Consider the following 23,831-nt stretch of genomic DNA (forward strand, 5'->3'; position numbering starts at 1 on the left):
ACATCGGCCCGATCGCTGTGTCTGTAGGGGGACATCGGCCCGATCGCTGTGTCTGTAGGGGGACATCGGCCCGATCGCTGTGTCTGTAGGGGGACATCGGCCCGATCGCTGTGTCTGTAGGGGGACATCGGCCCGATCGCTGTGTCTGTAGGGGGATATCGGCCCGATCGCTGTGTCTGTAGGGGGACATCGGCCCGATCGCTGTGTCTGTAGGGGGACATCGGCCCGATCGCTGTGTCTGTAGGGGGACATCGGCCCGATCGCTGTGTCTGTAGGGGGACATCGGCCCGATCGCTGTGTCTGTAGGGGGACATCGGCCCGATCGCTGTGTCTGTAGGGGGACATCGGCCCGATCGCTGTGTCTGTAGGGGGATATCGGCCCGATCGCTGTGTCTGTAGGGGGATATCGGCCCGATCGCTGTGTCTGTAGGGGGATATCGGCCCGATCGCTGTGTCTGTAGGGGGACATCGGCCCGATCGCTGTGTCTGTAGGGGGATATCGGCCCGATCGCTGTGTCTGTAGGGGGACATCGGCCCGATCGCTGTGTCTGTAGGGGGATATCGGCCCGATCGCTGTGTCTGTAGGGGGATATCGGCCCGATCGCTGCGTCTGTTGTGGGACATCGGCCCGATCGCTGCGTCTGTAGGGGGACATCGGCCCGATCGCTGTGTCTGTAGGGGGACATCGGCCCGATCGCTGTGTCTGTAGGGGGATATCGGCCCGATCGCTGTGTCTGTAGGGGGACATCGGCCCGATCGCTGTGTCTGTAGGGGGACATCGGCCCGATCGCTGTGTCTGTAGGGGGACATCGGCCCGATCGCTGTGTCTGTAGGGGGACATCGGCCCGATCGCTGTGTCTGTAGGGGGACATCGCCCCAATCGCTGTGTTTGTAGGGGGATATCGGCCCGATCGCTGTGTCTGTAGGGGGATATCGGCCCGATCGCTGTGTCTGTAGGGGGATATCGGCCCGATCGCTGTGTCTGTAGGGGGATATCGGCCCGATCGCTGTGTCTGTAGGGGGATATCGGCCCGATCACTGTGTCTGTAGGGGGATATCGGCCCGATCGCTGTGTCTGTAGGGGGATATCGGCCCGATCACTGTGTCTGTAGGGGGACATGGGCCCGATCGCTGTGTCTGTAGGGGGATATCGGCCCGATCGCTGTATCTGTAGGGGGACATCGGCCCGATCGCTGTGTCTGTAGGGGGATATCGGCCCGATCACTGTGTCTGTAGGGGGATATCGGCCCGATCGCTGTGTCTGTAGGGGGATATCAGCCCGATCGCTGTGTCTGTAGGGGGATATCGGCCCGATCGCTGTGTCTGTAGGGGGATATCAGCCCGATCACTGTGTCTGTAGGGGGATATCGGTCCGATCGCTGTGTCTGTAGGGGGACATGGGCCCGATCGCTGTGTCTGTAGGGGGATATCGGCCCGATCGCTGTGTCTGTAGGGGGATATCGGCCCGATCGCTGTGTCTGTAGGGGGACATCGGCCCGATCGCTGTGTCTGTAGGGGGATATCGGCCCGATCACTGTGTCTGTAGGGGGACATCACATCTACCTCTCTGCAGACTAAAGTGGCTGATAACAGAGAACAGTAGACGACTGCTCAACATATGGCCAGAAGACTAAACAGTAATGTCCATTAACCCCTAAACAGCTGCTCCATGTGTGAGGACACTATGGATACATTGTATGGACACAGATACATGACTGTCTGCATCCTCCAGTGTAACCAGACTGGAACCCCACCATGGGCTCAAATACAACATGCTGGGGAGGGTCACATGAGCTACTCTCTGTATTAGGCAGGTGATGTGACCTGCTCTCTGTATTAGGCGGATGACATGAGCTGCTCTCTGTATAGACAGGTGATGTGACCTGCTCTCTGTATTAAGCGGGTGATGTGACCTGCTCTCTGTATTAGGCGGGTGAAGTGACCTGCTCTCTGTATTAGGCGGGTGAAGTGACCTGCTCTCTGTATTAGGCGGGTGAAGTGACCTGCTCTCTGTAGAGGCAGGTGATGTGACCTGCTCTCTGTATTAGGCGGGTGAAGTGACCTGCTCTCTGTATAGACAGGTGATGTGACCTGCTCTCTGTATTAGGCGGATGACATGACCTGCTCTCTGTATAGACAGGTGATGTGACCTGCTCTCTGTATAGGCAGGTGATGTGACCTGCTCTCTGTATAGACAGGTGATGTGACCTGCTTTCTGTATAGACAGGTGATGTGACCTGCTCTCTGTATTAGGCGGGTGGTGTGACCTGCTTTCTGTATAGACAGGTGATGTGACCTGCTCTCTGTATTAGGCAGGTGATGTGAGCTGCTCTCTGTATTAGGCGGGTGGTGTGACCTGCTCTCTGTATTAGGCGGATGACATGAGCTGCTCTCTGTATTAGGCAGGTGATGTGACCTGCTCTCTGTATTAGGCAGGTGATGTGACCTGCTCTCTGTATTAGGCGGGTGATGTGACCTGCTCTCTGTATTAGGCGGGTGATGTGACCTGCTCTCTGTATAGGCAGGTGATGTGACCTGCTCTCTGTATTAGGCAGGTGATGTGACCTGCTCTCTGTATTAGGTGGATGACATGAGCTGCTCACTGTATTAGGCGGGTGATGTGACCTGCTCTCTGTATTAGGCGGGTGATGTGACCTGCTCTCTGTATAGGCAGGTGATGTGACCTGCTCTCTGTATTAGGCGGGTGATGTGACCTGCTCTCTGTATTAGGCGGGTGATGTGACCTGCTCTCTGTATTAGGCGGGTGATGTGACCTGCTCTCTGTATTAGGCAGGTGATGTGACCTGCTCTCTGTATTAGGCGGGTGATGTGACCTGCTCTCTGTATTAGGCGGATGATGGGACCTGCTCTCTGTATTAGGCGGATGATGGGACCTGCTCTCTGTATTAGGCGGGAGATGTGACCTGCTCTCTGTATTAGGCGGATGATGGGACCTGCTCTCTGTATTAGGCGGGTGATGTGACCTGCTCTCTGTATTAGGCGGATGATGGGACCTGCTCTCTGTATTAGGCGGGGGATGTGACCTGCTCTCTTTATTAGGCGGGGGATGTGACCTGCTCTCTGTATTAGGCGGGTGATGTGACCTGCTCTCTGTATTAGGCGGGTGATGTGACCTTCTCTCTGTATTAGGCAGGTGATGTGACATGCTCTCTGTATTAGGCGGGTGATGTGACCTGCTCTCTGTATTAGGCGGGTGATGTGACCTGCTCTCTGTATTAGGCAGGTGATGTGACCTGCTCTCTGTATTAGGCGGGTGATGTGACCTGCTCTCTGTATTAGGCGGATGATGGGACCTGCTCTCTGTATTAGGCGGATGATGGGACCTGCTCTCTGTATTAGGCGGGTGATGTGACCTGCTCTCTGTATTAGGCGGATGATGGGACCTGCTCTCTGTATTAGGCGGGTGATGTGACCTGCTCTCTGTATTAGGCGGATGATGGGACCTGCTCTCTGTATTAGGCGGGGGATGTGACCTGCTCTCTGTATTAGGCGGGGGATGTGACCTGCTCTCTGTATTAGGCAGGTGATGTGACCTGCTCTCTGTATTAGGCGGGTGATGTGACCTGCTCTCTGTATTAGGCGGGGGATGTGACCTGCTCTCTGTATTAGGCGGATGACATGACCTGCTCTCTGTATTAGGCGGGTGATGTGACCTGCTCTCTGTATTAGGCGGGGGATGTGACCTGCTCTCTGTATTAGGCGGATGACATGACCTGCTCTCTGTATTAGGCGGGTGATGTGACCTGCTCTCTGTATTAGGCGGATGATGGGACCTGCTCTCTGTATTAGGCGGGTGATGTGACCTGCTCTCTGTATAGGCAGGTGATGTGACCTGCTCTCTGTATTAGGCAGGTGATGTGACCTGCTCTCTGTATTAGGCGGGGGATGTGACCTGCTCTCTGTATTAGGCGGGGGATGTGACCTGCTCTCTGTATTAGGCAGGTGATGTGACCTGCTCTCTGTATAAGGCAGGTGACGTGAGCTGCTCTCTGTATTAGGCAGGTGACGTGAGCTGCTCTCTGTATTAGGCAGGTGATGTGACCTGCTCTCTGTATTAAGCGGGTGATGTGACCTGCTCTCTGTATTAGGCGGGTGATGTGACCTGCTCTCTGTATAGGCAGGTGATCTGACCTGCTCTCTGTATAGGCAGGTGATGTGACCTGCTCTCTGTATTAGGCGGATGACATGACCTGCTCTCTGTATTAGGCAGGTGATGTGACCTGCTCTCTGTATTAGGCGGATGACATGACCTGCTCTCTGTATTAGGCGGATGACATGACCTGCTCTCTGTATTAGGCAGGTGATGTGACCTGCTCTCTGTATTAGGCGGATGACATGACCTGCTCTCTGTATTAGGCAGGTGATGTGACCTGCTCTCTGTATTAGGCGGATGACATGACCTGCTCTCTGTATTAGGCGGGTGATGTGACCTGCTCTCTGTATTAGGCGGGTGATGTGACCTGCTCTCTGTATTAGGCGGGGGATGTGACCTGCTCTCTGTATTAGGCGGATGACATGACCTGCTCTCTGTATTAGGCGGGTGATGTGACCTGCTCTCTGTATTAGGCGGGGGATGTGACCTGCTCTCTGTATTAGGCGGATGACATGACCTGCTCTCTGTATTAGGCGGGTGATGTGACCTGCTCTCTGTATTAGGCGGATGATGGGACCTGCTCTCTGTATTAGGCGGGTGATGTGACCTGCTCTCTGTATAGGCAGGTGATGTGACCTGCTCTCTGTATTAGGCAGGTGATGTGACCTGCTCTCTGTATTAGGCGGGGGATGTGACCTGCTCTCTGTATTAGGCGGGGGATGTGACCTGCTCTCTGTATTAGGCAGGTGATGTGACCTGCTCTCTGTATAAGGCAGGTGACGTGAGCTGCTCTCTGTATTAGGCAGGTGATGTTACCTGCTCTCTGTATTAAGCGGGTGATGTGACCTGCTCTCTGTATTAGGCGGGTGATGTGACCTGCTCTCTGTATTAGGCGGGTGGTGTGACCTGCTTTCTGTATAGACAGGTGATGTGACCTGCTCTCTGTATTAGGCAGGTGATGTGAGCTGCTCTCTGTATTAGGCGGGTGATGTGACCTGCTCTCTGTATTAGGCAGGTGATGTGACCTGCTCTCTGTATTAGGCGGGTGATGTGACCTGCTCTCTGTATTAGGCAGGAGATGTGACCTGCTCTCTGTATTAGGCGGGTGATGTGACCTGCTTTCTGTATAGACAGGTGATGTGACCTGCTCTCTGTATAGGCAGGTGATGTGACCTGCTCTCTGTATTAGGCGGATGACATGACCTGCTCTCTGTATTAGGCGGGTGATGTGACCTGCTCTCTGTATTAGGCGGGTGATGTGACCTGCTCTCTGTATAGGCAGGTGATGTGACCTGCTCTCTGTATTAGGCGGATGACATGACCTGCTCTCTGTATTAGGCGGGTGATGTGACCTGCTCTCTGTATTAGGCGGGTGATGTGACCTGCTCTCTGTATAGGCAGGTGATGTGACCTGCTCTCTGTATTAGGCGGATGACATGACCTGCTCTCTGTATTAGGCGGATGACATGACCTGCTCTCTGTATTAGGCAGGTGACATGAAGTGGTTTTATAGGGGCACGAGGTCCTTCCACTCACTGGTTAATAGGAGGGCGGACGTTCCGTTGGGTAATTGGGTTTGGAGATGACAAAGTTCAGACGACGAGATGTTTCCGCCATTATGTCCGTCCGAGACTTTTCATTTACATCATCATTACCCAATCAATGAGCAGAGTCTTATTGTGATGAATGCGAGTATAAAGCTGTAATAGAGAGGGAGAAGGGCTGTAATAGAGAGGGAGAAGGGCTGTAATAGAGAGGGAGAAGGGCTGTAATAGAGAGGGAGAAGGGCTGTAATAGAGAGGGAGAAGGACTGTAATAGAGAGGGAGAAGGACTGTAATAGAGAGGGAGAAGGGCTGTAATAGAGAGAGAATGGCTGTAATATAGAGAGGGAGAAGGGCTGTAATAGAGAGGGAGAAGGGCTGTAATATAGAGAGGGAGAAGGGCTGTAATAGAGAGGGAGAAGGACTGTAATAGAGAGGGAGAAGGGCTGTAATAGAGAGGGAGAAGGGCTGTAATATAGAGAGGGAGAAGGGCTGTAATAGAGAGGGAGAAGGGCTGTAATATAGAGAGGGAGAAGGGCTGTAATAGAGAGGGAGAAGGGTTGTAATAGAGAGGGAGAAGGGCTGTAATATAGAGAGGGAGAAGGGCTGTAATAGAGAGGGAGAAGGGTTGTAATAGAGAGGGAGAAGGGCTGTAATAGAGAGGGAGAAGGACTGTAATAGAGAGGGAGAAGGGCTGTAATAGAGAGGGAGAAGGGCTGTAATAGAGAGGGAGAAGGACTGTAATAGAGAGGGAGAAGGGCTGTAATAGAGAGGGAGAAGGACTGTAATGGAGAGGGAGAAGGGCTGTAATAGAGAGGGAGAAGGGCTGTAATAGAGAGGGAGAAGGACTGTAATGGAGAGGGAGAAGGGCTGTAATAGAGAGAGGGAGAAGGGCTGTAATAGAGAGGGAGAAGGGCTGTAATATAGAGAGGGAGAAGGGCTGTAATAGAGAGGGAGAAGGGCTGTAATAGAGAGGGAGAAGGGTTGTAATAGAGAGGGAGAAGGGCTGTAATAGAGAGGGAGAAGGGTTGTAATAGAGAGGGAGAAGGGCTGTAATAGAGAGGGAGAAGGACTGTAATAGAGAGGGAGAAGGGTTGTAATAGAGAGGGAGAAGGGCTGTAATAGAGAGGGAGAAGGACTATAATAGAGAGGGAGAAGGGCTGTAATAGAGAGGGAGAAGGGCTGTAATAGAGAGGGAGAAGGACTGTAATAGAGAGGGAGAAGGGTTGTAATAGAGAGGGAGAAGGGCTGTAATAGAGAGGGAGAAGGACTATAATAGAGAGGGAGAAGGGCTGTAATAGAGAGGGAGAAGGACTGTAATAGAGAGGGAGAAGGACTGTAATAGAGAGGGAGAAGGGTTGTAATAGAGAGGGAGAAGGGCTGTAATAGAGAGGGAGAAGGACTGTAATAGAGAGGGAGAAGGGCTGTAATAGAGAGGGAGAAGGACTGTAATGGAGAGGGAGAAGGGCTGTAATATAGAGAGGGAGAAGGGCTGTAATAGAGAGGGAGAAGGGCTGTAATATAGAGAGAATGGCTGTTATATAGAGAGGAAGAAGGGCTGTAATATAGAGAGAATGGCTGTGATATAGAGAGGGAGGAGGACTGTAATAGAGAGGGAGAAGGGCTGTAATAGAGAGGGAGAAGGGCTGTAATAGAGAGGGAGAAGGGCTGTAATATAGAGAGGGAGAAGGGCTGTAATATAGAGAGAATGGCTGTAATATAGAGAGGGAGAAGGGCTGTAATAGAGAGAGAATGGCTGTCATATAGAGAGGGAGAAGGGCTGTAATATAGAGAGGGAAAAGGGCTGTAATATAGAGAGAATGGCTGTAATATAGAGAGGGAGAAGGGCTGTAATAGAGAGGGAGAATGGCTATTATATAGAGAGGGAGAAGGGCTGTAATATAGAGAGAATGGCTGTAATATAGAGAGGGAGAAGGGCTGTAATAGATAGAGAATGGCTGTCATATAGAGAGGGAGAAGGGCTGTAATATAGAGAGAATGGCTGTAATATAGAGAGGGAGAAGGGCTGTAATAGATAGAGAATGGCTGTCATATAGAGAGGGAGAAGGGCTGTAATAGAGAGGGAGAAGGGCTGTAATATAGAGAGGGAGAAGGGCTGTAATAGAGAGGGAGAAGGGCTGTAATAGAGAGGGAGAAGGGCTGTAATAGAGAGGGAGAAGGGCTGTAATAGAGAGGGAGAAGGGCTGTAATAGAGAGGGAGAAGGGCTGTAATAGAGAGGGAGAAGGACTGTAATAGAGAGGGAGAAGGGCTGTAATAGAGAGGGAGAAGGGCTGTAATATAGAGAGGGAAAAGGGCTGTAATATAGAGAGGGAAAAGGGCTGTAATATAGAGAGAATGGCTGTAATATAGAGAGGGAGAAGGGCTATAATATAGAGAGAATGGCTGTAATATAGAGAGGGAGAAGGGCTGTAATATAGAGAGGGAAAAGGGCTGTAATATAGAGAGAATGACTGTCATATAGAGAGGGAGAAGGGCTGTAATATAGAGAGGGAGAAAAGCTGTAATAGAGAGAGAATGGCTGTAATATAGAGGGAGAGTATGGCTGTAATATAGAGAGAATGGCTGTAATATAGAGAGAATGGCTGTAATATAGAGGGAGAGTATGGCTGTAATATAGAGAGAATGGCTGTCATATAGAGAGGGAGAAGGGCTGTAATAGAGAGAGAATGGCTGTCATAATTATAGAGAGAAGAGCTGTCATACAGAGGGAGAAGGGCTGTAATATAGAGAGGCAGAAGGGCTGTAATAGAGAGGGAGAAGGGCTGTCATACAGTGGGAGAAGGGCTGTTAATACAGAGAGGGTATAGGGCATTAATACAGAGGAAGATAAGGATGTAATAGTGATGTACAATACAGAGACAAGGGCAGTATTAGTGATGTGTTATATAGAGAGAAGGGCAGTACTAGTGATGTGTTATATAGAGAGAAGGGCAGTAATAATGATGTGTTATATAGAGAGAAGGGCGGTAATAATGATGTGTTATATAGAGAAGGGCAGTAATAATGATGTGTTATATAGAGAGAAGGTCAGTAATAATGATGTGTTATATAGAGAGAAGGGCAGTAATAATGACGTGTTATATAGAGAGAAGGTCAGTAATAATGATGTGTTATATAGAGAGAAGGGCAGTAATAATGACGTGTTATATAGAGAGAAGGTCAGTAATAATGATGTGTTATATAGAGAGAAGGGCAGTACTAGTGATGTGTTATATAGAGAGAAGGGCGGTACTAGTGATGTGTTATATAGAGAGAAGGGCAGTAATAATGATGTGTTATATAGAGAGAAGGTCAGTACTAGTGATGTGTTATATAGAGAGAAGGGCAGTAATAATGATGTGTTATATAGAGAGAAGGGCAGTACTAGTGATGTGTTATATAGAGAGAAGGGCAGTACTAGTGATGTGTTATATAGAGAGAAGGGCAGTACTAGTGATGTGTTATATAGAGAGAAGGGCGGTACTAGTGATGTGTTATATAGAGAGAAGGGCAGTAATAATGATGTGTTATATAGAGAGAAGGTCAGTACTAGTGATGTGTTATATAGAGAGAAGGGCAGTAATAATGATGTGTTATATAGAGAGAAGGGCAGTACTAGTGATGTGTTATATAGAGAGAAGGGCAGTACTAGTGATGTGTTATATAGAGAGAAGGGCAGTACTAGTGATGTGTTATATAGAGAGAAGGGCAGTACTAGTGATGTGTTATATAGAGAGAAGGGCAGTACTAGTGATGTGTTATATAGAGAGAAGGGCAGTACTAGTGATGTGTTATATAGAGAGAAGGGCAGTACTAGTGATGTGTTATATAGAGAGAAGGGCAGTACTAGTGATGTTTTATATAGAGAGAAGGGCAGTACTAGTGATGTGTTATATAGAGAGAAGGGCAGTACTAGTGATGTGTTATATAGAGAGAAGGGCAGTACTAGTGATGTTTTATATAGAGAGAAGGGCAGTACTAGTGATGTGTTATATAGAGAGAAGGGCAGTACTAGTGATGTGTTATATAGAGAGAAGGGCAGTACTAGTGATGTGTTATATAGAGAGAAGGGCAGTATTCCTGGTATAAATTAGAGTACAGCTAGTGATCAGCAATATATGGAAATATACTGTGTACATGTAAATTCTTTTCTTGTGGTTCCTGTAATAACACTATTTTTGTTTCTCCCCCTCCCACCTCCTCCCTTTGCTCCTGATACCTCTCTCCGTTTTCTTCGCTCACTTTATCCTTTACCCACTTCCTCTTTATGTTCTTCTTCCTAAATTGTTACTTTTGTTCCGTATTTTTCTGATACGTTTGCTCTATCACTTCCTTTCCTTCTTTTTATGTTACATTTTCGCTGTTATTGTGTCTTCTCTTTGTATCTCGGTTATTATCTCCTGTTCCTTGTGTGGATTATCCTGTTATTATTTCTTTATCTTTTCTTTCTTCTTCTTCTTGTTCTCTATTATTTCTTTCTTTCTATTATTTCTTTATTTTTTTTATATTTTTATATTTATTCTTTTTCTTTCTTGTTATATATTTTTTTATTTCTTGCTATTATTACTTTTCTTTTTTTAAATATCTTTTTTCTTTCTTCCCTATTTCTTTCTCTTATTTCTTACTTTCTTTTTTATATTTTTTATTCTTTTTCTTTCTTGTTATATATTTTTTTTATTTCTTGCTATTATTACTTTTCTTTTTTTAAATATCTTTTTTCTTTCTTCTCTATTTCTTTCTATTATTTCTTACTTTCTTTTTTATATTTTTTATTCTTTTTCTTTCTTGTTATATCTTTTTGTTATTATTTCTTGCTATTATTACTTTTCTTTTTTTAAATATCTTTTTTCTTTCTTCTCTATTTCTATAATTTCTTACTTTCTTTTTTATATTTTTTTATTCTTTTTCTTTCTTGTTATATCTTTTTTTTATTATCTCTTGCTATTATTACTTTTCCTTTTTTTTAAATATCTTTCTTTCTTTCTTTAATTTTTCCTGTCTTTTGGTTTGTTTTCCTTTCCTCCTGCCTCCAGCAGGCAGCTTTTTCGCCCCCTACGTCTCTCCCGTCTCTGCTGGTGTCGGCCTCCTCCCACCATAGCTCACCTTTCCCCATTCCCCGTCCTTCCCAGCCTTCCCAGTCTCTTTCCTCAGGTGGCGGCGGCGGTGGTATGAGGCTTGAGGCAGTCATGGAAAACCTGCAGCGCCAACAGGCGGCTCGATTGGCCTTAGAAGAGAAATTGAGGCAAGAGAAGGACAGAGAGCTTCGTTGTTTGGTGGAATCCAGAATTCAGCAGCAGGCGTTGGCCATACGGCACTACCAGGCGGCTGTGAGAGCAGCAGCGGCGGCGGCAACAGTCGTCACGTCACCTCCAAACACAAACACCATGAGTACAACCACCACCACAACCAGTACATCCCCTATGAACTCGACCGTGTCCCAGATCCGTCCTACTTTGGTATATTCACGGACACCAATCCATCAATCCGAGGAGCAAGACTCCAAACACAAGAGCGATGGTGAAGAAGCCGACTTTGAAGATGAAGACATGGAAGATGAGGATGGGGAGGAGGAAGATGAAGAAGATTTGGAGATGTCTTCAAACGTACAACGACCCAATTCACCGGACAAAGTATTGCCAAGGATCGGTCACTCTCAGATGCCAAACACCAGTTCACAGTCTCAGACGTTATCGCCCAATGGACAAACGGGACATCACGAGTGGACGTATGAGGAGCAGTTCAAACAGGTAAGACCCAATGTCAACAAGGTGCTCCACAAATTCCTCTAAACCTGACCACAGACATTGGGGTTCAGTCTGTGACCTCATGGACAACCAGTCATTGAGCTAAGACGTGCGCCATGGACTTCACAAAGTTGGGTGGTGGCTGAATTCAGGTGCCTCAGGGAAGTATTGGTAGAAGTTATTGGTCATTGATCCAACACGTCCAACACACGTAGAGGATTATGAGCTGTGGTGGTTCGTAGGGTGATGGCTCCAAACCCGTAGAAGTATTGGCCTTGCCCTCGCCTCTTAGGCTTGTAGGCAGTATTCCGATAGTTGTCCATGGCCAAACTGATCTATTTCTAATGTCTGTGGTCAGCGAATGCTTCTTGTGGTGTTTTCTGCATTGCATAACCCTGGAAGGGAGTTTGGAGATGGCCTCATATGAGATGGTATCTAGAGGAATGTTCCGATTGACCATGGACTTCCGTTTGGTGGTGGAGATCCGTGTTGGTTGTTAATGGTGGTTAAATAGTCAATTGGAGGTTTTAACCTTTTTGTCATCCCCCAAGGTGTTGTATGTCAGTTCATACTCGTGACATTTAAGGGGTACTCCGCCCCTAGACATCTTATCCCCTATCCTATCCTATCTGGGGTGCTGCAGCCGAGATCGCAGGGGTCCACAAAGGCACTCCAGACATCCGATGTACAGAGCGAACTTTGCTCCCTGCCAGATGACTGGCGATGCGGGGTGGAGGCTCGTGATGTCACGGTCACACACCGCTTGTGATGTCATGGCCACGCCCCCTCAATGCAAGTCTATGGGAGGGGGCGTCACGCCCCCTCCCATAGACTTGCATTGAGGGGGCATGGCCCTAACGTCACGAGCCTCCGGAGCTGCACCCAATGCTCTAAACGAACATCGGGTGCAGCAGGGAGATCGTGGGGGTCTCCAGCGGCGGAACCCCCGCAATCAGACATCTTATCCCCTATCCTTTGGATACATTACATTACTTATCCTGTACCGATCCTGAGTTATTTCCTGTATTATACCCCAGAGCTGTACTCACTATTCTGCTGGTGAGGTCACTGTGTACATACATTACATTACTTATCCTGTACTGATCCTGAGTTATATCCTGTATTATACTCCAGAGCTGTACTCACTATTCTGCTGGTGAGGTCACTGTGTACATACATTACATTACTTATCCTGTACTGATCCTGAGTTATATCCTGTATTATACTCCAGAGCTGTACTCACTATTCTGCTGGTGAGGTCACTGTGTACATACATTACATTACTTATCCTGTACTGACCCTGAGTTATATCCTGTATTATACTCCAGAGCTGTACTCACTATTCTGCTGGTGAGGTCACTGTGTACATACATTACATTACTTATCCTGTACTGACCCTGAGTTATATCCTGTATTATACTCCAGAGCTGTACTCACTATTCTGCTGGTGAGGTCACTGTGTACATACATTACATTACTCATCCTGTACTGATCCTGAGTTATATCCTGTATTATACCCCAGAGCTGTACTCACTATTCTGCTGGTGAGGTCACTGTGTACATACATTACATTACTTATCCTGTACTGACCCTGAGTTATATCCTGTATTATACTCCAGAGCTGTACTCACTATTCTGCTGGTGAGGTCACTGTGTACATACATTACTGTTACGCCGAGCGCTCCGGGTTCCCGCTCCTCCCCGGAGCGCTCGCTTCACCTCCTCCGCTGCAGCGCCCCGGTCACGTCCTCTGACCCGGGGCGCTGCGATCCTGCTGCTAGCCGGGATGCGATTCGCGATGCGGGTAGCGCCCGCTCGCGATGCGCACCCCGGCTCTCCTACCTGACTCGCTCCCCGTCTGTTCTGTCCCGGCGCGCGCGGCCCCGCTCCCTAGGGCGCGCGCGCGCCGGGTCTCTGCGATTTAAAGGGCCACTGCGCCGCTGATTGGCGCAGTGGTTCCAATTAGAGTTATCACCTGTGCACTCCCTATATTACCTCACTTCCCTTGCACTCCCTTGCCGGATCTTGTTGCCTTAGTGCCAGTGAAAGCGTTCCTTGTGTGTCCCTTGCCAGTGTTTCCAGACCTTCTGCCGTTGCCCCTGACTACGATCCTTGCTGCCTGCCCCGACCTTCTGCTACGTCCGACCTTGCTTCTGCCTACTCCCTTGTACCGCGCCTATCTTCAGCAGCCAGAGAGGTGAGCCGTTGCTAGTGGATACGACCTGGTCACTACCGCCGCAGCAAGACCATCCCGCTTTGCGGCGGGCTCTGGTGAAAACCAGTAGTGGCTTAGAACCGGTCCACTAGCACGGTCCACGCCAATCCCTCTCTGGCACAGAGGGTCCACTACCTGCCAGCCGGCATCGTGACAGTAGATCCGGCCATGGATCCCGCTGAAGTTCCTCTGCCACTTGTCGCTGACCTCACCACGGTGGTCGCCCAGCAGTCACAACAGATTGCGCAACAAGGCCAACAGCTGTCTCAACTGACCGTTATGCTTCAACAGTTGCTACCACAGCTTCAGCAGTCATCTCCTCCGCCAGCTCCTGCACCTCCTCCGCAGCGAGTGGCCGCTCCTGGGATACGCTTATCCTTGCCGGATAAGTTTGATGGGGACTCTAAGTTTTGCCGTGGCTTCCTTTCCCAATGTTCCCTGCATCTGGAGATGATGTCGGACCTGTTTCCCACTGAAAGGTCTAAGGTGGCTTTCGTAGTCAGTCTTCTGTCCGGAAAAGCCCTGTCATGGGCCACACCGCTCTGGGACCGCAATGACCCCGTCACTGCCTCAGTACACTCCTTCTTCTCGGAAATCCGAAGTGTCTTTGAGGAACCTGCCCGAGCCTCTTCTGCTGAGACTGCCCTGTTGAACCTGGTCCAGGGTAATTCTTCCGTTGGCGAGTATGCCGTACAATTCCGTACACTTGCTTCAGAATTGTCCTGGAATAATGAGGCCCTCTGCGCGACCTTCAAAAAAGGCCTATCCAGCAACATTAAAGATGTTCTGGCCGCACGAGAAATTCCTGCTAATCTACATGAACTTATTCACCTAGCCACTCGCATTGACATGCGTTTTTCTGAAAGGCGTCAGGAACTCCGCCAAGATATGGACTCTGTTCGCACGAGGCGTTTCGTCTCCTCGGCTCCTCTCTCCTCTGGTCCCCTGCAATCTGTTCCTGTGCCTCCCGCCGTGGAGGCTATGCAGGTCGACCGGTCTCGCCTGACACCTCAAGAGAGGACACGACGCCGTATGGAGAACCTCTGCCTGTACTGTGCTAGTACCGAACACTTCCTGAGGGATTGTCCTATCCGTCCTCCCCGCCTGGAAAGACGTACGCTGACTCCGCACAAAGGTGAGACAGTCCTTGATGTCTACTCTGCTTCTCCACGTCTTACTGTGCCTGTGCGGATGTCTGCTTCTGCCTTCTCCTTCTCTACAGTGGCCTTCTTGGACTCTGGTTCTGCAGGAAATTTTATTTTGGCCTCTCTCGTCAACAGGTTCAACATCCCAGTGTCCAGTCTCGCCAGACCCCTCTACATCAATTGTGTAAATAATGAAAGATTGGACTGTACCATACGTTTCCGCACGGAGCCCCTTCTTATGAGCATCGGATCTCATCATGAGAGGATTGAACTTTTGGTCCTCCCCAATTGCACCTCGGAGATTCTCCTTGGACTTCCCTGGCTTCAACTTCATTCCCCAACCCTGGATTGGTCCACTGGGGAGATCAAGAGTTGGGGGTCCTCTTGTTCCAAGAACTGTCTAAAACCGGTTCCCAGTAACCCTTGCCGTAACTCTGTGGTTCCTCCAGTAACCGGTCTCCCCAAGGCCTATATGGACTTCGCGGATGTTTTCTGCAAAAAACAAGCTGAGACTCTACCTCCTCACAGGCCTTATGATTGCCCTATCGACCTCCTCCCGGGTACTACTCCACCCCGGGGCAGAATTTATCCTCTCTCTGCCCCAGAGACTCTTGCCATGTCCGAATACGTCCAGGAGAATCTAAAAAGGGGCTTTATCCGTAAATCCTCCTCTCCTGCCGGAGCCGGATTTTTCTTTGTCTCCAAAAAAGATGGCTCCCTACGTCCTTGCATTGACTACCGCGGTCTTAATAAAATCACGGTTAAGAACCGCTACCCCTTACCCCTCATCTCTGAACTCTTTGATCGCCTCCAAGGTGCCCACATCTTCACTAAATTGGACTTAAGAGGCGCCTATAACCTCATCCGCATCAGAGAGGGGGACGAGTGGAAAACGGCATTTAACACCAGAGATGGACACTTTGAGTATCTGGTCATGCCCTTTGGACTGTGCAATGCCCCTGCCGTCTTCCAAGACTTTGTCAATGAAATTTTTCGTGATCTATTATACTCCTGTGTTGTGGTATATCTGGACGATATCCTAATTTTTTCTGCCAATCTAGAGGAACACCGCCGGCATGTCCGTATGGTTCTTCAGAGACTTCGTGACAACCAACTCTATGCCAAAATTGAGAAATGTCTGTTTGAATGCCAATCTCTTCCTTTTCTAGGATATTTGGTCTCTGGCCAGGGACTACAGATGGATCCAGACAAACTCTCTGCCGTCTTAAATTGGCCACGCCCCTCCGGACTCCGTGCTATCCAACGCTTTTTGGGGTTCGCCAATTATTACAGGCAATTTATTCCACATTTTTCTACCATTGTGGCTCCTATCGTGGCTTTAACCAAGAAAAATGCTGATCCCAAGTCCTGGCCTCCTCAAGCAGAAGACTCCTTTAAACAACTCAAGTCTGCCTTTTCTTCGGCTCCCGTGCTCTCCAGACCTGACCCTTCCAAACCCTTCCTATTGGAGGTTGATGCCTCCTCAGTAGGAGCTGGAGCTGTTCTTCTACAAAAAAATCCTTCCGGGCATGCTGTCACTTGTGGTTTTTTCTCTAGGACCTTCTCTCCAGCGGAGAGGAACTACTCCATCGGGGATCGAGAACTTCTAGCCATTAAATTAGCACTTGAGGAATGGAGGCATCTGCTGGAGGGATCAAGATTTCCTGTTATTATCTACACCGACCACAAGAACCTCTCCTACCTCCAGTCGGCCCAACGGCTGAATCCTCGCCAGGCCCGGTGGTCTCTGTTCTTTGCCCGATTTAATTTTGAGATTCACTTTCGTCCTGCCGATAAGAACATTAGAGCCGATGCTCTCTCTCGTTCCTCGGATGCCTCAGAAGTTGATCTCCCTCCGCAACACATCATTCCACCTGACTGCCTGATCTCCACTTCTCCTGCCTCCATCAGACAGACTCCTCCAGGAAAGACCTTTGTTTCTCCACGCCAACGCCTCGGAATCCTCAAATGGGGTCACTCCTCCCATCTCGCAGGTCATGCGGGCATCAAGAAATCTGTGCAACTCATCTCCCGCTTCTATTGGTGGCCAACTCTGGAGACGGATGTTGGGGACTTTGTGCGAGCCTGCACTATCTGTGCCCGGGATAAGACTCCTCGCCAGAAGCCCGCTGGTTTTCTTCATCCTCTGCCTGTCCCCGAACAGCCTTGGTCTCTGATTGGTATGGATTTTATTACTGATTTACCCCCTTCCCGTGGCAACACCGTTATTTGGGTGGTCGTTGATCGATTCTCCAAAATGGCACATTTCATTCCTCTTCCTGGTCTTCCTTCTGCGCCTCAGTTGGCTAAACAATTTTTTGTACACATTTTTCGTCTTCACGGGTTGCCTACGCAGATTGTCTCGGATAGAGGGGTCCAATTCGTGTCTAAATTCTGGAGAGCTCTCTGTAAACAACTCAAGATTAAATTAAATTTTTCCTCTGCATATCATCCCCAGTCCAATGGACAAGTAGAAAGAATTAACCAGATCCTGGGTGATTATTTGCGACATTTTGTTTCCTCCCGCCAGGATGACTGGGCAGATCTCCTTCCATGGGCCGAATTCTCGTATAACTTCAGGGTCTCTGAATCTTCCTCCAAATCCCCATTTTTCGTGGTGTACGGCCGTCACCCTCTTCCCCCCCTCCCTACCCCCTTGCCCTCTGGTCTGCCCGCTGTGGATGAAATTTCTCGTGACCTTTCCATTATATGGAGAGAGACCCAAAATTCTCTCTTACAGGCTTCTTCACGCATGAAGAGGTTCGCGGATAAGAAAAGAAGAGCTCCCCCCGTTTTTTCCCCTGGAGACAAGGTATGGCTCTCCGCTAAATATGTCCGCTTCCGTGTCCCTAGCTACAAGTTGGGACCACGCTATCTTGGTCCTTTCAAAATTCTGTGTCAAATTAATCCTGTCTCTTATAAACTTCTTCTTCCTCCTTCTCTTCGTATCCCTAATGCCTTTCACGTCTCTCTTCTCAAACCACTCATCCTCAACCGTTTTTCTCCCAAATCTGTTCCTCCCACTCCTGTTTCCGGCTCCTCGGACGTCTTCTCGGTCAAGGAGATTTTGGCTGCCAAAAAGGTCAGAGGAAAAAATTTTTTTTTAGTAGACTGGGAGGGTTGTGGTCCTGAAGAGAGATCCTGGGAACCTGAGGACAACATCCTTGACAAAAGTCTGCTCCTCAGGTTCTCAGGCTCCAAGAAGAGGGGGAGACCCAAGGGGGGGGGTACTGTTACGCCGAGCGCTCCGGGTTCCCGCTCCTCCCCGGAGCGCTCGCTTCACCTCCTCCGCTGCAGCGCCCCGGTCACGTCCTCTGACCCGGGGCGCTGCGATCCTGCTGCTAGCCGGGATGCGATTCGCGATGCGGGTAGCGCCCGCTCGCGATGCGCACCCCGGCTCTCCTACCTGACTCGCTCCCCGTCTGTTCTGTCCCGGCGCGCGCGGCCCCGCTCCCTAGGGCGCGCGCGCGCCGGGTCTCTGCGATTTAAAGGGCCACTGCGCCGCTGATTGGCGCAGTGGTTCCAATTAGAGTTATCACCTGTGCACTCCCTATATTACCTCACTTCCCTTGCACTCCCTTGCCGGATCTTGTTGCCTTAGTGCCAGTGAAAGCGTTCCTTGTGTGTCCCTTGCCAGTGTTTCCAGACCTTCTGCCGTTGCCCCTGACTACGATCCTTGCTGCCTGCCCCGACCTTCTGCTACGTCCGACCTTGCTTCTGCCTACTCCCTTGTACCGCGCCTATCTTCAGCAGCCAGAGAGGTGAGCCGTTGCTAGTGGATACGACCTGGTCACTACCGCCGCAGCAAGACCATCCCGCTTTGCGGCGGGCTCTGGTGAAAACCAGTAGTGGCTTAGAACCGGTCCACTAGCACGGTCCACGCCAATCCCTCTCTGGCACAGAGGGTCCACTACCTGCCAGCCGGCATCGTGACAATTACATTACTTATCCTGTACTGATCCTGAGTTATATCCTGTATTATACTCCAGAGCTGTACTCACTATTCTGCTGGTGAGGTCACTGTGTACATACATTACATTACTTATCCTGTACTGATCCTGAGTTATATCCTGTATTATACTCCAGAGCTGTACTCACTATTCTGCTGGTGAGGTCACTGTGTACATACATTACATTACTTATCCTGTACTGATCCTGAGTTATATCCTGTATTATACTCCAGAGCTGTACTCACTATTCTGCTGGTGAGGTCACTGTGTACATACATTACATTACTTATCCTGTACTGACCCTGAGTTATATCCTGTATTATACTCCAGAGCTGTACTCACTATTCTGCTGGTGAGGTCACTGTGTACATACATTACATTACTTATCCTGTACTGATCCTGAGTTATATCCTGTATTATACTCCAGAGCTGTACTCACTATTCTGCTGGTGAGATCACTGTGTACATACATTACATTACTTATCCTGTACTGACCCTGAGTTATATCCTGTTTTATACTCCAGAGCTGTACTCACTATTCTGCTGGTGAGGTCACTGTGTACATACATTACATTACTTATCCTGTACTGACCCTGAGTTATATCCTGTATTATACTCCAGAGCTGTACTCACTATTCTGCTGGTGAGGTCACTGTGTACATACATACATTACTTATCCTGTACTGATCCTGAGTTATATCCTGTATTATACTCCAGAGCTGTACTCACTATTCACTATCTAGTGTCCGCACCATCCGCAGTCCGGCGGGTGTGTTGATCCGGTAAACGTGCGGCACATACCTGTCTGTCAGGTAGATTTGCCGGACATTATAACACCTGTAATCCTATAATCGCCGGAGAACATTAGGAGGAATTAGAGGAGGCGGCAGATTGTGTTTCCAGCCCCGGACACATTCCTGTAACATTTGTACTAATAATAATGTGTCAGTCTGGAGTCCGGGGCAGAGGATTGTATACACTGGCTGCAACTGTAACAAACCATCAGCTGTAAATCATCGCTAGGTCTGTACCAGAGCAAACAAAGCGGCTGCAAACAGAAATGTTAAGAAAATAGGAAAAATTTATAATGGAAAGTTGCAGAATTAAGTCTCTCTGGCTGCTGCAAAACTACAACTCCCATCATTCCCCTGACAGTGTCCGGCTCTTGGGGCATGCTGGGAGTTATAGTTTTACAACATCTGGAGGGCCACAGTTTGCTCCAGATCAGTGACCCCAATCTGTTGCAAAACTACAACTCCCAACATGCCAACATAGACCAGTGACCCCAGTCTGTTGCAAAACTACAACTCCCAGCATGCCAGGACAGCCGTTGGCTGTCCTGGCATGCTGAGAGTTGTAGTTTGCAACAGATTAGGGATTACTTGTCTATGTTGGCATGCTGGGAGTTGTAGTTTTGCAACATCTGGAGGACCACAGTTGGCTATAAACCAGTGATCCCTAATCTGTTTCAAAACTACAACTCCCAGCATGCCTGCACAGCTGAGGGCCACAGATAGCTATAAACCAGTGATCCCTAATCTGTTGCAAAACTACAACTCCCAGCATGCACGGACAGTCGTTTTTCAACATCTAGAGGACCACAGTCTGCTTTAGACCAGTGATTTTTAAAACTATCGCTGTCCGTGCATGCTGGGAATTGTAGTTTTCCAACATCTGGAGGGCCGTTGGCTGTCTGGACATGCTGGGAGTTGTAGTTTTCCAACATCTGGAGGGCCGTTTGCTGTCTGGGCATGCTGGGAGTTGTAGTTTTCCAACATCTGGAGGGCCGTTGGCTGTCTGGACATGCTGGGAGTTGTAGTTTTCCAACATCTGGAGGGCCGTTTGCTGTCTGGGCATGCTGGGAATTGTAGTTTTCCAACATCTGGAGGGCCGTTGGTTGTCTAGACATGCTGGGAGTTGTAGTTTTCTAACATCTGGAGGGCCGTTGGCTGTCTGGGCATGCTGGGAGTTGTAGTTTTCCAACATCTGGAGGGCCGTTGGCTGTCTGGGCATGCTGGGAGTTGTAGTTTTCCAACATCTGGAGGACCATGGCTTTCTGTGCATGCTGGGAATTGTAGTTTTCTAACACCCGGAGGGCCGTTGGCTGTCCATGCATGCTGGGAGTCGTAGTTTTCCAACATCTTTAGGGCCGTTGGCTGTCTGGGCATGCTGGGAGTTGTAGTTTTCCAACATCTTTAGGGCCGTTGGCTGTCTGGGCATGCTGGGAGTTGTAGTTTTCCAACATCCGGAGGGCCGTTGGCTGTCTGGGCATGCTGGGAGTTGTAGTTTTCCAACATCCGGAGGGCTGTTGGCTGTTTGGGCATGCTGGGTGTTGTAGTTTTCCAACATCTGGAGGGCCGTTGGCTGTCTGGGCATGCTGGGAGTTGTAGTTTTCCAACATCTGGAGGGCTGTTGGCTGTTTGGGCATGCTGGGAGTTGTAGTTTTCCAACATCCGGAGGGCTGTTGGCTGTTTGGGCATGCTGGGTGTTGTAGTTTTCCAACATCTGGAAGGCCGTTGGCTGTCTGGGCATGCTGGGAGTTGTAGTTTTCCAACATCTGGAGGGCTGTTGGCTGTTTGGGCATGCTGGGAGTTGTTGTCTTGGAACAAGTCGTTGATCACTGGTCTATAGGATGTCGCTGGGGTGGAACGTGCTGAGCCGCCGTTGCAGATCACCATATTTACTGACGCATTTTACCTTTTATTTATCCCACAACAAAGATTAACAAACAGCGCGGTGACGGCTCCGATGACTGATGCGGGGACAGGATTATCCCCAGGGGTGGGGGAAGGGGTCATCACCTCACCTGACGCCCACATACCAGGGTATCATGTGACATGGTCTGTTACTAAAGACCTGTTCACACTGTGCAGCAGTGGACCCCCTCATGGCTATGGCGCTGAGCGCAGTGATGTCATCACTCGCATTGTTTCCCTAAACTTGCGCCATTATTTCCTCTCATTGTTGTAAGAAACGTTTTCTTCACTATTCGTAGCTTCAGGTAAAGCAAGTTTGTTTTTTGTTGTTTTTTTTTTGTCTTTTTACAATAAGGGTAAATTCTCCAAGGTGACACTGACCGCGCAATAGTTGTCAGACCTGAAAGCGTGTTATTAGCCGAGATAAAGAATCTCCGTTCAGTTTATAGAGCGTTCTCAATTGTTAGCGTTCCAGAAATAACAGAGAGAGCGGTGGAAGAACCTGTTCCGGGGCGGGAATGGGGCGTGTGGGTCTCAGTGCCTGCACCTGAATAGGGGGGCGGCCGCGCATCGCGCACCTCTATTGTACTCTTGTTATTACAGGTGTCTGAGTGATATGGGGGGTGGGAGGACGCACATGGGGGGTGGGAGGACGCACATATCAGTACTGGAGCGTTATAAGAGGATGATATAATCACATATATATAGAGGTTATATCAGTACTGGAGTGTTATAAGAGGATGATATCACATATCATGTAATATATAGAGGTTATATCAGTACTGGAGCGTTATAAGAGGAGAGGCTGATATCAGTCACATATGATGTAATATATAGAGATTATATCAGTACTGGAGCGTTATAAGAGGAGCGGCTGATATCACATATGATGTAATATATAGAGGTTATATCAGTACTAGAGCGTTATAAGAGGATGATATCACATATGATGTAATATATAGAGGTTATATCAGTACTGGAGTGTTATAAGAGGATGATATAATCACATATATATAGAGGTTATATCAGTACTAGAGCGTTATAAGAGGAGAGGCTGATATCCTCACATATGATGTAATATATAGAGATTATATCAGTACTGGAGCGTTATAAGAGGAGCGGCTGATATCACATATGATGTAATATCTGTAGGTTATATCAGTACTGGAGCGTTATAAGAGGAGCGGCTGATATCATCACATATGATGTTATATATAGAGATTATATCAGTACTGGAGCGTTATAAGAGGAGCGGCTGATATCACATATGATGTAATATATAGAGATTATATCAGTACTGGAGTGTTATAAGAGGAGCGGCTGATATCACATATGATGTAATATATAGAGGTTATATCAGTACTGGAGCGTTATAAGAGGAGTGGCTGATATCAGTCACATATGATGTAATATATAGAGGTTATATCAGTACTGGAGTGTTATAAGAGGAGCGGCTGATATCACATATGATGTAATATATAGAGATTATATCAGTACTGGAGCGTTATAAGAGGAGCGGCTGATATCACATATGATGTAATATATAGAGATTATATCAGTACTGGAGCGTTATAAGAGGAGCGGCTGATATCATCACATATGATGTAATATATAGAGATTATATCAGTACTGGAGCGTTATAAGAGGAGCGGCTGATATCACATATGATTTAATATATAGAGATTATATCAGTGCTGGAGCGTTATAAGAGGAGCGGCTGATATCATCACATATGATGTAATATATAGAGATTATATCAGTACTGGAGTGTTATAAGAGGAGCGGCTGATATCACATATGATGTAATATATAGAGGTTATATCAGTACTGGAGCGTTATAAGAGGAGCGGCTGATATGACATATGATGTAATATATAAAGGTTATATCAGTACTGGAGCGTTATAAGAGGAGCGGCTGATATCATCACATATGATGTAATATATAGAGGTTATATCAGTACTGGAGTGTTATAAGAGGAGCGGCTGATATCATCACATATGATGTAATATATAGAGGTTATATCAGTACTGGAGCGTTATTAGAGGATGATATCACATATGATGTAATATATAGAGGTTATATCAGTACTGGAGCGTTATAAGAGGAGCGGCTGATATCATCACATATGATGTAATATATAGAGATTATATCAGTACTGGAGCGTTATAAGAGGAGCGGCTGATATCACATATGATGTAATATATAGAGATTATATCAGTACTGGAGCGTTATAAGAGGAGCGTCTGATATCATCACATATGATGTAATATATAGAGGTTATATCATTACTGGAGCGTTATAAGAGGAGTGGCTGATATCATCACATATGATGTAATATATAGAGGTTATATCAGTACTGGAGCGTTATAAGAGGAGCGGCTGATATCATCACATATGATGTAATATATAGAGATTATATCAGT

The 23,831-nt window shown here is 48.1% G+C and overlaps 1 protein-coding gene across 1 annotated transcript in view; it reads left to right on the top strand.

Moving 5' to 3' along the window:
• The window catches only part of LOC130332182 (AT-rich interactive domain-containing protein 3A-like), a 186,552-nt gene that overhangs the window by 24,423 nt on the left and 138,298 nt on the right, over positions 1-23,831 (top strand). Inside the window, exon 2 of the mRNA XM_056553736.1 lies at positions 10,691-11,404. Within this exon, the coding sequence (XP_056409711.1) occupies positions 10,691-11,404 (714 nt within the window). The remainder of the gene's footprint in view (positions 1-10,690; positions 11,405-23,831) is intronic.

Source organism: Hyla sarda, unplaced genomic scaffold (genome assembly GCF_029499605.1).
Source record: "Hyla sarda isolate aHylSar1 unplaced genomic scaffold, aHylSar1.hap1 scaffold_371, whole genome shotgun sequence".
In the NCBI taxonomy this organism is placed as follows: domain Eukaryota; kingdom Metazoa; phylum Chordata; class Amphibia; order Anura; family Hylidae; genus Hyla; species Hyla sarda.